This window comes from Sphaeramia orbicularis, chromosome 8 (genome assembly GCF_902148855.1).
Source record: "Sphaeramia orbicularis chromosome 8, fSphaOr1.1, whole genome shotgun sequence".
Lineage (NCBI taxonomy): Eukaryota > Metazoa > Chordata > Actinopteri > Kurtiformes > Apogonidae > Sphaeramia > Sphaeramia orbicularis.
In genome coordinates, this window is record NC_043964.1 from 23575421 (window position 1) to 23592319 (window position 16899).

At 33.9% G+C, this 16899-nt stretch overlaps 1 protein-coding gene across 3 annotated transcripts in view; it reads left to right on the forward strand.

Annotated features, from left to right (window-relative positions):
* The first annotated feature begins 6660 nt into the window (after positions 1-6660).
* cacnb1 (calcium channel, voltage-dependent, beta 1 subunit) overlaps positions 6661-16899 on the forward strand; it is a 67718-nt gene continuing 57479 nt past the window's right edge. For all 3 annotated transcript variants that reach the window (XM_030142010.1, XM_030142011.1, XM_030142012.1), the window contains exon 1: positions 6661-6879. In XM_030142010.1, coding sequence (XP_029997870.1) covers positions 6790-6879 — 90 coding nt within the window. In that variant the 5' untranslated portion in view covers positions 6661-6789. The remainder of the gene's footprint in view (positions 6880-16899) is intronic.

Below are 16899 nucleotides of genomic sequence, written 5' to 3' on the forward strand. Positions count from 1 at the left end.
TGTTAACTAATAAACCAGAAAATACATGGATAAATTAGTGGCATTCCTGAAATCCTAAGTAATTCTTGTTTAAGTTAGTAAATGCACAGTCCATTCTGAGACTTCAGAAATACAGTATCAAAACGAAAGCTGATCTCAGGTTCTTCATCTTATCAAACCAATAAAAAGAGACCTAATGCTCTTATGTCTGACTTTCCCAAACTCAGGGATCAGGACCCAAAATGTCCAGTTTCTTATATATATATATTTTGATGAGAGCAGTTGAAAACCAATAATCTACATTCAGTTTAAATTTCTTTGCTTGCTTGAACACATCACTGATCTGGTCCTGCTTTTACATAATGTTAATATGCATAAAAAATGTGACTTAAGATTCATAAATAAATTAGATTACTGTTCTTTAGGAAACTGCATACATGTTGATGTCACCAAAGTGGTTGTGAGGACGAAATAAGACTAAAAAACAAAGTAAAATACTGAGTGAAAGGTGAAGAAAAAAGACACTTATTTGTGATTCTAAAGTATTTGTAAATGACACGAGAAGATAAAAATTATACAAAGCATGCCACAGCACAAAAATGACTCAACAAGACAAAAACAATGTAAAGGGTACAAAGAAACAAAAACTATGTAAAAGTTAGAATGAGACAAAAAATACTTAAGAGATGCAACAGCACAGAAACAATGTAAAAGATGCATCAACACAAAAATGACATTAAATATAAAATGAGATGAAAGATATTTCAAAGATGGAATAGGACAAAAATGACTTAAAGATGAAAAATGACAAAAACAATGTAAAAGATAAAATTAAATGTAATAGGACAAAAATGACATAGCTGTAACAAAACAAAAACAACGTAAAAAAAAAAAATAATAATAATAATTCAACAACAACATAAGAGATGCATCATGACAAAAAAAAAAAAACAAGACAAAATTACATAAAGGATGCCACAACATAAGGAAGCAACAAGACAAAAATAATGTATAAGACCCAAGATAAGAACGAAAAGATACAACAAGGTAAAACAGGACAAAAAGGATTTAAAAGATGTCACAGGAATAAAAAAAAAATAGACAAAACAAGATAAAATTGTACAAAAGATGCAACAAAATGAAAATGTGCACTTTATTTAACATTATTTTGACAGTGTAAGAGTCAATAAAACTTAGACAGTATGGAAATCTGTTATGTGATTTTTGTTATGTGACTGTGTTGAAAATGTTTGTGAACATTGTGAACATCTTGTTTTCCGAGAAGTGACCACTCTCATAAGGATTTTCCTTTAATTTGTCACTAGTCACACAGTGAGGCTATATCATGTAGTTTTTCTTTTATCTAATCATGTTATTTATCCTGTTGTACCTCAGTGTTTATCTTCTTAAGTTATGTTACATTCATATTTCTTTGATAATGCATTTTCTTTTTTTAATCACTTTTATTATTGCATTTTATCAGTTATTCTATATGTTGCATGGTTTAGGTTGTACATAAAACACCTCTCAGTTAACCTCCACTCAGGTTTTGTTTTGCATATGTCAGTCTATTGTAAGTGTATTTTACTTTTTTGTTTTATTTCCACCTAAAATGACTGCACTGTAATAGAACACTGTGATCCTTCATAATAATAGAACAGAGCTGGGTGGGCAGTGCCATATGTGTCCTAGTTTTTCCACCAAATTCTTCATTTGTAACAGTTATTATAATCTCAGTTAGTGATATTTATTTGTTGCTTTTTGTGCAGTTTTTGTGCAATGTTTTTCCTGTATGTGTTAATAATTCCTGTCCTTTCTCAGCCTCATTTACATCCGAGCCTGATCCACCTCAACAGGATCAGTCAGGTTTCTGCTGATTCCCCTCAAGACCACATTTTGGAGATCCTTCAAGTAACGAGGCTCCTAAACCAAGGTTGTTATCGTTAATGAAACCGAATGAAATGATGAAAACAAGAGTTAAAAAAAACATTTTTGTTAACTGAAATAAATAAAAACTATAATTAAAAGGAAAAAATGATAGCTAACTGAAACTGTATTGTGTGCTTACAAAACTAACTAAAACATATAAGGGTCATTCCATATGAAATCAACAGATTTTAAGAAAATTACCCACCTGACCCTCTCAGATTTCTCTAAATTTTTACATACTTACAGAACATTATATATGATAGAAAAATCCAAAATTTCAAGGCTTAATTGTAAATAGTTCCAAAGTTATGACCATTTGAAGCAGGTAGGGGGTACCCTAAAATTGCGACCAAAATTAAGACTTGAAATTTTCGGCTATTTTCAGGCTTCTACAACTTCTGAACTACAAGAACTAGAGGTCTGAAATTTTCAGAATCATTTCACAGGAATCTATAGTCCCAAGAAATGTGAAAATATTTACTCAAAATTTATAATTGCATGTTACAGACAATGACAAAGTTGAGATTTTATCCATCGCGAACTTCTAAAATGCTACATTTGGCCACTCATTACACAAAAACTAATCATCATATTCATTAGAAATTTTATGTGCTATATCTTGGCTTCTTAGGGAATGGATCTGTGTAAAATGAAAGTCCTATGTTATGTTATGTATGATATATGAACAGCTTAAAATCAAAAATATCTGTCCGACCTTTGGATTCAAATGCCAATATCAGCATGTGGGATAGGTAGGATCACAAAATAAGACACTATGTGAAAGTACAGGGACTGCCCTAAATTTTGACACCGAACACAAATTGCTTCTATAAATCTCATATTTTAGCCGAAAACGTCCATATTTAATTTGAGCATTTAACATAGAAGGATTTATAGAAGCAAGTTGTGCTTGGTGTCAAAATTTAAAAATAAAAGACACCATGTGAAAGTACAGGAATTGCCCTAAATTTTAACACCAAGCACAACTTGCTTCTATAAATCCTAAAAATCAAATGGTCATAACTTTGGAACTATTTACAATTAAGCCTTGAAATTTTAGATTTTTCCATCATATATAATGTACTAGAAGTATGTAAAAATGTAGAAAAATCTGAGAGGGTCAGGTGAGGACCACTTGATGAAATTATATGGAATGACCCATAAAAATTATGGATAAAATTCCCTTCATTTTCAATTTATTTCGATTTAGCAGTTTTAGCTAGTGGCACCATACAGTACTTCACAGTCCGTCACTTCTCGTCACTTGTCATTTAGTCGTCTTCTCATCTCCACTCTACCTGGAAACATGGAGACTAAAGTTGGGAGAAAGCAGCAGAGTCCTGTCTGGGATTTATTTGAATTTGACGGAGAAGAAGATAAAAATACGACAAAACTAAAATTAATACTAAAACTACCCAGATAGCAAATATTTTGGCAGTATTATGGCATACATTTGGCATTTTTGGCTTTCTTTTGGCATTATGAAAACCTTTAGTCTTAACTATGGTATGATTAAGGTTATCCATAATAGATATGGAGGCACCAGTAGTATATGGCTGAGTTATGGCATATGTGTGGTTAACCAAAAGACTGGGCAAAGAGCGGGATCAAGTATAGGGATGGTATGGCATGTTCATGGCAAGACAGAAGATTGACTAAAGAGCGGCAACATCTTATTCCATATATGGATGTGTTTTGGTTGTGTTTTGATATATTTCTGTAAAGCCAAAACACTGCGCAAAGAGCAGGAATTTCTTCCCAGAAGAAAACCCCACTTCATTTTAAAAGCATGATCAACACAAATTTTGGGTGAATTTTGGCCTCCTTTTGGCCTCTCTGTGGGTCAGTTTTGGCTACTTTTTGGCTGGATTATGGGGATTTGGGGCTTTTCTGGGACAATAATGGCTATATTTTGGAAGTCCGCAGTTAGTTTTGGGTGAATTTTGGCTTCCTTCTGGTTTGATTTTGGCTTGCCTATTTTGGACCATTTAAGGCCCATACATCCGCCCAGAACTTTGCCAAAATGGCATGCCAGTTTTGGGCCAGATTTAAGCCATAATGATTTTGCTATCTGGGTAAGCATTTAGAAAAAATGAAAACTAATTAAAAACTAACAAACCTGCTCTAAAAACGAATTAAAACTAACTGAATTAGAGAGGGGGGAAAAATCAAAACAAAATAAAACTAAATTATAATGAAAAATCCAAAACTGTTACAACCTTGTCCTAAACTAGGCATGAAATTCAACTGTTCCCACCCAAGCCCCCCACCCCAGCCCACCCCAGTCTGCGGCCCCTGTGCGCCCTGGGCACCAGTCTCTCCGTCCCCACGCACAGCCCCTGTTGTCCACCCATCAATCGGTAAGTGAAGGTGGGGTCTGGGTAGTGGGGCGTGGACCTCGGCTTCCAGCTGGAGCCTGTCGAGCGCACACAAGAGGAGGAAACGGCGTCAAGGCGGAGGTAAGAAGAGCAGATCCAGCCGGTAGTCTGATGAAGAAGCCTTCAAAATAAAAGCCTGTCAAGTAGAAGGCTGTCATTAGATCCAGATTTGTTGTACAAGTCACTGAGGAGCAGGTAGGGTCTAAACCAGGGGTGTCAAACATAGGGTCCATGGGCCGAAACTAGCCCACCAAAGGGTTCAATCTGATCCAGTGGAATGAATTTGTGAAATGCAAAAATAACATGGAAAATACAAGCAGTCAGTGATGTCATTTTTAGTTCAGTACAGACCAATTCAGTCTCATACGGGCCAGACCAGTAAAATACTAATAAACTATAAATAATGACATCTCCATTTTTTTTATTTCTGTTTTAATGTGACAAAGTAAAATTTGGCTATATGAAAATATTTACTTTCACAAACTCTCCGTTCTAAAGAAAAAAAGTGAATAACCTGAAATGTCTTAACCTTCTGAGACCCCAGTGTCAGTAAAGTACAAACTTTTTTGTTTTTTATTAAATAAGTGCCGATATTGGAAATATCATGATGCAACAGTTTTTTCAGATGCAGTTTTTAAATTTTTTATGGAATGTCCTTTGTGGTGGACAGTTTTCTTTTCTTTTCTTTTCTTTTCTTTTCTTTCTTTCTTTTTTTTTTTTGTATGAAGTTGTGAAACTCTTGTCCACAAATGTGGCCAGTGGGTCTTAGGAGGTTAACAGAAGTAAGTGTAATTTTAACAGTATTGTGCCTGTTACTAAATGTTTTGTGCCTTTTTTATGGTTCACTGGACATTGTGGCAGATTGTTTATACTACTACTACCCTTTTCTCCTGTAGATCCCTCTCTTACTGATAGGCTATAGACAGTAGTTGGTTTAATTATTCTAAACAGCTACATTCATTTGCAAAGTTGGCATAGTTAAAGAGAGAATTTGCAAATGTCTGATGTCTGATGAGATCAGGGCTGCAAACTCTGTCTCATCCATTAAATCATTTCAGGACAAAGTACTTTTGAGTGATTTTCATTATGTTGTCTTATACTGCAGTTCACTTTGCCTGAGTTTTTCTGGATTTATTCTAAAGCAGTATGTACTCATGTTCTGAAACGTGCCAAATAAATAAAACATCTTATTATCATTTTTATATAAGAGCAGGAAATTTACTTGAACAGTGTAGGTGGTTCAGTCTGTGCGAAATATAAATAATGCAAATGGTGCAAACTTGTGACCTCTGGTTATAAATATATACTTTTTCCTAAAACTTTTACACTTTGGATGCATGCATTAGCAAAGTTTATTTTATGTAATGGAGGCAACACAGAACACAATGAACTGTATAAGGGAATAGTGGATATTTAAATGGTTAAAAGCATTAGTGAGAATGTGGTAACGTATATCTGCCTTATTTTATTTTATTTTATTTTATTTCATTTTATTTGGTAAGATAAGATAAGATAAGATAAGATAAGATAAGATAAGATAAGATGAGATAAGGTGAGATGAGATGAGATGAGATAAGATAAGACTTTATTGGGGGATATTCAGGTGTCTCATCAGCACTTAAAATACAGGGTGACAGTATTTTCTTTTCTTTTCTTTTCTTTTATTTTATAAGATAAGATAAGATAAGATAAGATAAGATAAGACAAGATATGATAAGACTTTATTGGGGGATATTCATGTGTCTCGTCAGCAATTAAAATGTGGGGTGACAGTATTTTATTTTATTTTATTTTATTTTATTTTATTTTATAAGATGAGATAAGATAAGATAAGATAAGATAAGATAAGATAAGATAAGATAAGATGAGGTAAGATAAGATAAGACTTTACTGGGGGATATTCACATGTCTTGTCAGCAATTAAAATGCAGGGTGACAGTATTTTATTTCATTTTATTTTATTTTATTTTATTTTATTTTATTTTATTTTATTTTATTTTATTTTATATAGATCTCCATCCCTTGTATTTTGGCCTTATTAGGTTCACACTTGCAGATATGTGTACAACGCAGTCATACTTTATTTTTAGTTGCATTTTATTATACAGCGAGAAGTGTTTAACATTAAAATTTAACATTATAATTTTATTTTATTTTATTTTTTATTAATTCCATATTTTCCTTACTTCATTTTTCAATTTACCTTCCAAAATCCCATATTCATGTAATTCTAATATAATAAATAACCTTTCTAGTGACGGTCTGACTCGTTTTATTTGTGAAATTACGCACCGGATGCGTCGTGGTGCCACTGTGCGTCTTTGTCGTCAGCGTAAAACCCTGGTGCGCCAGTGTGTAACGCTATAGGCTGGAGGGAGGCAGCTGTTGCCATTATATTATCAGCCAGCTCAGACACATCATCCTGCTTGGAGAAAAAAAAATGAGTGTGTCGACACCATCCTAAACGCACCAAACTGAAAATAGATTGTAAAAAGTTAAATCAATGGTACAGAAAAGTAGTATGTCCAGGACGCCTTCGACCTCAACCCAGGAGATCCAAATGGACATGTTCGACCATCATCCACACTCACAGGTAAGAAGAGCGCAGAAAAATAAAAGAAAATGGATATAATGTGAGGGAAAAAAAAAACCCAAACATACTGATCTGAGAACAGGATCATTAATCTGAAGGTGGTTTCCAGTAATAATGACGCCGGTGACTTCTCCAGATTAACAGGTTGTTCTGCAGTTAATGTCGTCTGACTCTAAAATAACATCATTTTACGCACAGATTTACGCTTTTTATCGCTTAACATGTTGCAATAAAAAGAAAATAGACATAGGTTTAAGGTTGTGTTTATGTTAATGTGTGTTTTCATGTCCAGGTTTGTGTTTTGCAGGTGATTGTCTAGTGTTGGTAACCATATGTGAGGATGTGATGTAACGCTTGTTTTTATGCTGCCTGTCTTCTGGATCCCTATGAAAACCACGCCTTTGTTTAACTAATGAGTAATTAATCATGTGGATGTGTATTAGATGCATGTAGAACTCTTAAATGTGGCTTTAAAAGCAGTAGCAGAGTTGAAGATGAGTTTTATTTCATTGATATTAAAGTTCAGAGAGGCTCAGAAAATCCTCTTGGTCACTGGAAATTAAAAAAAAAAAAAAAAAAAAAAAGGGAAAAAATAGAAAATCCTCTGCTTCATGAAGTGATGTTTCATTCATCCCTCAACTTTTTTTTTTTTTTTTTTTTTGATGGTGTCACTTCTTTACAGCCGCAAATAGGCTGTGCCGCTTTTAGGAAGTGACATGATGTTGTGGGCATGTTCAGTCATAAATGGATGACAAGAAAAAATAAAATAACATAAAAAAAAAAAAGATGAGAATATCTAGAACAAACACACCCACGCTGAGCTCAGTCATCATCTCTCCAGAGATAGAGAGAGGGGAAAAAATAAAACAATAAAAATATATATATCACCTCACCATTGACAACCAGCTCTTAAAACCATGCCAAATCCTGATCTCCTCCTCTTTACTCCCACTCCTCACCTCTCACTTCCCCCTCATATTCCACTTTCCTCACTTTGAATCTCCCACTATCTTCATCCTGCTCTCACCATCTCACCCTGTCTGTTTTTAGCACTCAGATTTGTATCATCATGCATGGCTGTGGTGTAGAAACAGATGGACCCCCCCAGACTTTTTTTTTTTTTTTTTTTAACAGTCAGCGGGGAAGCAGAGTATGTGTTAGTGTCTGATCAATTAGATATAAAGTTCATGCAGCAGGTCATGCCGGTGTGTGTATTTATAACTCGGCTGTGGAGAGACAAGCACAGAACTGCATTTCTAATATCCTGAATCAGATTGGGGGGAGTTTTGTCTTGGAAGAAATGAACTGTGGGTCGGGAACTGATCCGAATTCAGTGCCTCAGGCCATCTTAGATTAAAGATCGTGTCTGTTGACCGCCACCAGATTGCAGATCAGTGTCCAGGAGAATAAAGCATGAAAAGTGGAAACTGAAAAGGCAGACCTAAAGCTTTTACTGTTCTAAAATGTTTAATAACTTTTAGTCGATTAATCCTATCAATACATGCAGTTTCCCAGATTTTCAGCAGCATCAGATATGACCCATTTGGATGTTCAGAGGCTCCGTAGTGAACATGGAAACACCATCATCTTCTGCAAAATTGATTCGTCAGTAAAACCCATGGAGTTCGACAAATGACAGTGATAGTTAATGATATGTTTTGCTGAAAAAGTCACTTTTGCTTACAATTTTCTCTATTTTGACATAATAACCTTTGATTTTACTGTGAACTTTTACGAACATTTACGTGATCAGTGAATTAATGATATAAAAATACTTGACTTTAACTAAAAAATGCAAAAGGCAGAGGATAATATTATAGTAAATGGTGATAAAAATGCTTAGGAAAGGTTAAATGTAGAAGAAATTACATTTAGAAGTCACTTCAGATATAGTTGTAGGTCTCTGTTCTCTGTTTGGAAATTTCTTTAGTTGTTGGTTTATTTGACAGGGACATTGGTCAAAGGTACTAGAACTGGATTCAAGATGCACCACTCAGGATCAAGATCAAAACTAGTTTATTAACAGAATCCAAACAAGTGGTGCCAGGCACAACAAACCCCACCCCTCACGCATATTGTACCTTATTTTGTCATCGATCCAGCTGATGTCATCATGTCTATGCGTGTGCTCATATCAGCATATCAGTTGCCTCTACATATGTGCCAAGGTTGAAATAACTTGAAACAAAATTGATGTTTTCATAGACATTTGAAATTTTGCCCATTAAAAGTAAAGAAGGAGAAGAAAAAAGATACAAAAAATTCATAAAAATTATGAACTTTGACCAACTTTTCCCAAAATAAAATGACATCTATTCTTGGTTACTGGCAATCAATAAACCCAATTTGGTATGAATTCAACCAATAGTTTTGTTGATACGGACAGTTGAAAATTCACCCATTACAAGTAAATGGGAAAAAAAAAAGATTTTAAAAATTCATAAAACATTTTAACTTTGACCTACTTTCCCAAAATGTAATTGGATCTATTCTGGGTCACTGGCAATCTATAAACCCAATTTGGTCTGAATTCAACCAATAGTTTTGCTGCTAGAGTGTTAACAAACAAACAAACTACCAAAACCAAACACAATACCCCTTACCTCCCCTTCGGGGGGTGGGGTAAAAAGGCTAGAGATACAAATATGTACTTGGAAATTCAAAATCCCTAATCAGAAACAGGAGCAAGGTCCAAAAAACACAATGAGCTAACACAGGGGATAGAAAACTGTGGTATGAAGGGCGACACAACGAACAGGTGGAGAACATGAGTAACATGGACATGAACAGGACACAAGTGCAACACATTAGGGCTGGGATAGGTAATCAGACAGAAGGGAAGGCAAACTCAGACCAGGAAGACAGGACCTGAAAGAGGACTGAAGACAAATAACCCAGAAAAAGAAGATAAGACAGTGATTTTAAGATAGTTACATTTTGCAGATGTGACATGTAGATTAATTTACATTTCTGTGACTTCAGCCGAATCAGTCCAATTGCTGTTTTTCATCTGCAGTTCCCAGAGAACAAGAAAAAAAGCCACCCTGCGGCCATCATGCATGTAACCTTTGAATGTACACTGATATTTTATGAACATCTACATCAGAGGTTATAAAGTCATTTTAATTCAGGGGCCACATACAGCCCAATATGATCTGAAGTGGGTCGGATCAGTAAAATAATAACAGTGAAAAAAAATTACATGAACAACTTGAAATGTTAAGAAATATAAGTGCAATTTTAACAATATTATGCCTCAGTTTCTATATACACATGTACATCTTAACTTACGGATCACAGTGGATCTACAAGGACTTAAAAAATTTAATAACAGTTAGAATTTTGTTAAAAGACATTTCATGGTGTTCATATTTGTTCAGGTTATTCACATTTTTTGTGAAAGGAGAGTTTGTTAATGTAAATATTTTCATGTACTTTAACTTTTTTCCATTAAAACAAAAGGAAAAATTTGGAGTTGTCATTATTTATAGGTTATTATGATAGTATTTTACTGGTCTGACCCACTTGAGATCCAATTAGTCTGTATGTGGCCTCTGAACTAAATGATTTTGACATACTTGACAGTTAATATCGTCAGTGGAATTTTTGCATTTCACTAATTCATCCCACAGGTCAGATTGGACCCTTTGGCAGGGCAATCAAAGCGGGTTTTGGCCCATGGGCTGCATGGTCAGTAAATTAAAGACACCTGAAAATACTTGATTTTCACTGAAAATATGGAAAATGCAGAGAACAATATCACAATATATTATAATAGAACCCTTAGTACAAGTTAAATGTAGAGAAAATATTCATTTGGAAGTATTAAGGGTTAAAATTGTTTCGATCCTCCTGTTTAACTTTAAAATAACCAACTTTTGGAGACTCAAATCAGCATTTTTCACCATTTATGTATTGGCTAAACATCTTTGCATTTAACTAATATATCCAGGTGCAAGACACATCTGAGCATTTAACATAAGTTAATAGGTTAAACCAATGGTCCCATATTACACTGGTTGTAATACGTTAACAATGCATTAAAAAAATTGTAGATAAATCAGTACCGGATGTTTCACTGTAACTCACCGGTTCAAAAGATTAATTTGCATACACACAAAAAAAAATAAAAATAAAGGGGATAAGCATTAATTATATAAAAACATATGCATACAAATATAATATCGTCTGGACATGCATTGGGTTATTTAACAGTATGCAGAATATCTGGAGATGTAGCAGCAGAGAGGGTCTCAAAGTGCAGCAGTGAATGTGCTGACTGTTTTGACACATTAAATATAATTAAACCTGTTCGTTCTTTAGACGTCTAGGTATCTGTTATTGCTATATGAGTAATTAATCGTGTGGGTGTATATTAGATGTATATAAGACTCATAAATGTGTTTTTTTTAAGCAGTAGGAGAGTTGAAAATGGATACATCTAATATTTGTTGCTCATAGATTAATATGGCTTAAAGACATTATAATAGCTTGATTGAACTGAGTAAATAACGTAAACAGAAAAGAGCATTGGTGTGGGTCAAACTGTTATTTTACACATCTGTATAAAATAATCAGAAGTAAAAGTATCCACTGGTTGCAGCTGTGTGTGTTTTCTGTTGTGACACCCTGCACCCTGCTGCCCACCCCCCCCTCAGCGCTCTCTGTTTTCCATTTTAAAGCCCCCTGCTCACAACAGCACCCTCTTTAATTATACAGTTATAATCTGGGAGGATGTTTACCAACAGGAAACCTCCCCTCCCTACTTCCTCTGGCATTTTGCTGCCCTTTGCCGACAGGAACCTGTCCATCGTGGCTCTGGTTGTGGAGACTCTGCCCAGTACTCGTCTACACCTGCACAACTATAATGGTTTATTTCATAAAAACCTGCGACGTCCTTCAACAATGTAGAGGATGAGTAAATATCCTCAAAGTAGGGGGTTTATTTTATCAATTTAGCAAACGTCTGTCTGTTCTGATAAGAGATGATACTGATGTGATAAAGCAGAGCAGCGTTCTGACCAGAGGGATTATCCAATAGATTGTAAATAAACCCACTCCCTGTTCTTTATATACAAGCCTAAACTGATTTTTACTTTACAAAAAAATCCTTTTTTCAACATTTAGGGTTTTCACAGTCATGTTCTGGTTTGACTTTGAGCTAAAACCCTGAAGTTTATACATACATACAGTTTGATAACAGAATACTTTTGTTTGTTTGAGATAAAATGTTGGATATTTCAAACACGTAGAAGTAAGTATACCCCAAGAACTCAGTCAATAAAGAAAAACTGAAATATAATACAAATAGAAATTAATAAATACAATCTCTTTATGCATTCAAAAAGGATTAGGAGGAAGTAAACACTTATTTATTCTTACTGCTTCCTTGTTATTATATATAGATATATTCATACATACTCACACATATATAAATACATACATACACATATGCGAGTATATACATGTATACGTTCAGACAGTTGTTTATTTTGTGCCACGATTGACTGCTTGACTAAAAATTTGTGCTGCCACGCATAATGTTTATAACTGACTCCTATTTTCTGGAATAATTCTTAATAGTTTAGAGTATAAATTGTCAGAAATTGGTGGAAAAGTGTTTTCCAAAGCCAAACTTGATGTCTTAAAATATCATATTTAATATTCCATTACTGTTGCAGAGGAGGAAAGAAACCAGAAAAAAGAAAGAAAAAGAAAATATTGGTATTTTTTTTACATTACTCAAACTGATTATTATCAAAATTGTGATCTGTTAATTGTTTCAGCTCTACTGTAGATATTTGTGGTTATAGTATCGGTATATGTTAATGGTCTGTTGCCCCTGGTCAGGATAGTTATCTGTATTGGATATCTGAAATAATCTGGTCTTAAACAACAGCTGAAACCAGCCTCTGTGCTACTGTTCTGGAGTTTGACTGTATTTCACCATTGAGCTGGGATTTGATGGAGGAGATCAAAACATGAGATTAGATAAGATCATAATGTAAACATCCATGTGGTCTGTTTCCGTTATAGTAAATTCAGATATTTGTTTCTAAACACATTATATGACAAAAGTAGTTACCTAAATCATGTGAAAACACTATATAATACTATACTACACTATAAAATATTATGCCTGTTGCTAAATATTTTATGTCTTTGTAGAACCACTGTCATCTGTAAATTGTTGCACATGTGTAAATGTTAAGCTGAGTCGTAATATTGTTAACCCATAAAGACCCAGTGCTACTTCTGTATCAGTTCTCAAATTAATTTTTTACTATTTCTACCTTTCTTAACTGATTTATCACCAATTTTTTTTATAATCTTATCCTCTGTATTTAGCATTTTTTGGTGTAAATTATGTATTTTCCTATATTTAATTCACAGATCATGTAGATGTTCATGAAAACTCAGAGTAAATTCAAAGTTAATTGTGTCAAAACGGAGAAAAATGAAGAAAAAACGACTTTTTCAGCAAAGATATTGCTAACTGAATGTAAAAACAAGTGTGTCCATTCACTGTCATTGATCCAACTCCATGGGTTTTACTGGTGAGTTATTGTTGTAGAAGATGACAGTGTTTCCACGGTAACTACGGAGCCTCTGAACGTCCAAATGGGCTATATCTGACAACCATGAAAAGAAGACAAACTGCATTTTACACCAATTATTTACATGGATTGATAGGATTAGTGGATCAACAGGTGTTAAACAGTTTAGATCAGTAGATGGTTTGTGTTTCTATGGGTTAAAATTGCACTTATTTTATGTGAAGAGAAATTTCTGGTTGTTCATTGTTCATGTTATTCACATTTTTTAAAGGATAGGTTGTAGATGTAAATATTTTCATTATGTAATTGTACTTTTTTCACTCTAAAACAAAGACAAAAGGTTGGAGTTGTCAATATTTATAGGTCATCGTGTTATTATTTTACTGCTCCGGCCCACTTCATATTCATAGATCATAATGGGCTGTATGTGGCTCCTGAACTAAAATGAGTTTGACACCCATGCTATAAGCTATATAGAACTGAACTGTGACTGTAGCTTCTATTTAATCATTTTTATGTACAGGAGGTTTTTAATGGGCCAGAAACCATGGCTAGATGACACGCTGAACCCCTCCCCTAACGTTTAATCATAAAAACTAAAGTGAATGAATTAAATAGGCGGGAAAATGACCGTTTTAGTCACAGGATAAGAGGCGGGAGGTTGATTCTCTGTAGGTCATGTGTCCTCTGGCTTGGAATTGGATTGTGGCTTGGGTAGCTCAGACATGTTCCGTGGTACAACTCCACTGAAGCTGCTAGAACATCCATTTTTCAGCCCATAATGGTATGTGACACCTGAGAGAAGCCGAATCTTCCCCTGATTGAATGTGGTTTAAGCGAACACTGGTCATTCTTTCTCTTGAAACTTTATGTAATGGGTCTTTTTTTTTTAAACACTGACATTTTTTATGCATTTATGACAGCTATAATCTCATGGAAAAGCTTTTTTTTTTGCCCCAGGGAAATAGCAGAACCTAATGATCAGATGTCTTTATATCTGTCACTTTTCATCCTGAAAGACCTAAAACTATTTCAGTCATAAAGTTGCACTGGAATGTGTCAGACTTAAAATTTTCCTGATTTACTACCCTTTATTGTAATATTATTATCTCCATTTTACTGTGAAAAACAGGTATTTTCTTATAATCAATTTACTGATCATGTAGGTGTTTGTGAAATTTAACAGTAAATTCAAAGGTTATCATATCAAAAAAGAGAAGACTGAAAAAAAGTGACTTTTGGCAAAATATATCATTAACTGAACGTAACAGCAAGCATTTACACTGCAACAAAGGTGTCTATAAACAAGATAAAAACACTAAATCTGAGGAAAAAGGTACTCAAAACAAGTGAAATATCTGTCCATGCAGCAAGATAATTTCATTTGACAAGATTTCTTGAATTAAGATTGTTAAATCTAGAAATAAGCATGTCTACAGATGTATGAACATTTAAAGTAAGAAATTAACTCTTAAAATAAGATAGCTTATCTAACACAGGGGTGTCAAACATGCGGCCCGGGGGCCAAAACCGGTCTGCCAAAGGTTCCAGTGCGGCCCACGGGATGAATTTGCAAAAATTACACTCCAGATATTAACAATCAAGGATGTCAAACTTGTTTTAGTTCACGTTCCAGATACAGGACAATGAGATCTCAACTAAAAATAATCGCATAATAACCTATAAATAATGACTCCAAATTTTCTTAGTTTAATGTGAAAAATATAATATTGCATTACACCTATAAATAATGACAACTCCATATTTTTCTGCTTGTTTAAGTTTAAAAACTTACATTAAATTATGAAAATATTAACATTTACAAACTATCCATAAACAATAAAATCTGAAAAACCTGAAATTTTGTGAGTAAAATTTTAACATTATACTTCCTGTCATTAAATATGTTGTGCCTTTGTAGATCCAATCCATAATATGCATGTAGAAATCGTAAGTTGAGTTGTAATATTTTTAAAATTGCACTTATTTTTCTCAAGAAATCTCAGTTTTTTCAGGTTATTCACATCATTTTTGTTTGGATAGTTTGTAAATGTACATATTTTCATAATTTAATTCTGATTGCACTAAATCAAAGAGGAAACATTTGGAGTTGTCATTATTTACAAGTTATTATGCTATTGTTTTACCGATCTGGCCCACTTGAGATCAATTTGGGCTTAATGTGGCCCCTGAGATAAAATGAGTTTGACACCCCTGATCTAACACTTTGACATCTACATTTTTAAAATTTATTTATTTATTTATTTTTATCTTGGTAAGAACCAAATGATTTCCAGTGTACAGCCTGCTGCTGAAAAGCTGAGAAACTGCATTTTATCTGAACTGTGTGTCATGGTAGCATTAATGGTTCAAAAGTTATTCACCATTTTATATCAATAGATGTTTTTAGACAGTGGTAGCTGTTTTGGTCTTTAAGAATTAAAAATCAACAAACCATCATGACCCAGTACACCACAGACCTTAACTATGAATCATGAGAAGAGCAAATGTATTCATAGGTTCCTGATCATTTTCCTGATATTTATACATTATAAAATACAGGTGTGATAAATGTCCGTGTAGTATTGATATTCTATAATTCTCAACATCAGGGGGAAGTCATGTAACAGAACACCCTTAGGACTAACAAAACTACCAATGAATCAATACTATGTATCCACAGACTGTATCACTCACTGAATAAAGTATTAAGCGCATTCTTTACACACATCTATATTATGGTATCATCATAATAACTTTATATCTTTATAAGCCTTAGAATCAAACTCACTTGTGTAGAAAAAACACTACCATTTCAGCATCAAACTCCATTTTTTTTCATTTAGAGCTGTTTAGTGGAGAAAACAACAACAGTGCTTTGAGATTTTATCACTTTTTCACTTTCTTTGACTCTAAAAGTTGTTTCTTAGGGGTTCTCAGTGTGACTCACTACTCCCTCTAGTGGTCACATAAATCCCCCGGCCCATCACTGTAAATAAATTCAGTTTATATCTCTACAATCCAATACATTGACATCTTTGGCAGAACTTCAGAGCTCTTGATTCTAAACACTGTAATAATAAGTTTAGGTAATTTTGTTAATATTACATGTAGATCCTTTAACTGTCTTTTCTGGTCCTTCAAACTAGATTCTTTATATCTTACATTTATCAAAGAAAATTCTGGTATAAACATACTTCTGATAGAATGTTGAAACAGCAATAATTCAAATAAAATCAGTCTTTGGGAATGGATTTACTTGACAGTCCACTTGTGAACACTGGATGAAAACAGGTCCAAAACAGGACACTAAATTAATATAATGTTCTTTTTTTCCTTCTAAAAACAAGAATCTTTAAAGTAGTACTTATAAACAGAAAATATCATGTGTGTACACAGTCATCATATTTTCACCAGTGCAAACAGCTTTGATTCTTGGATAACTTTATCAGTGTAGGTGGAT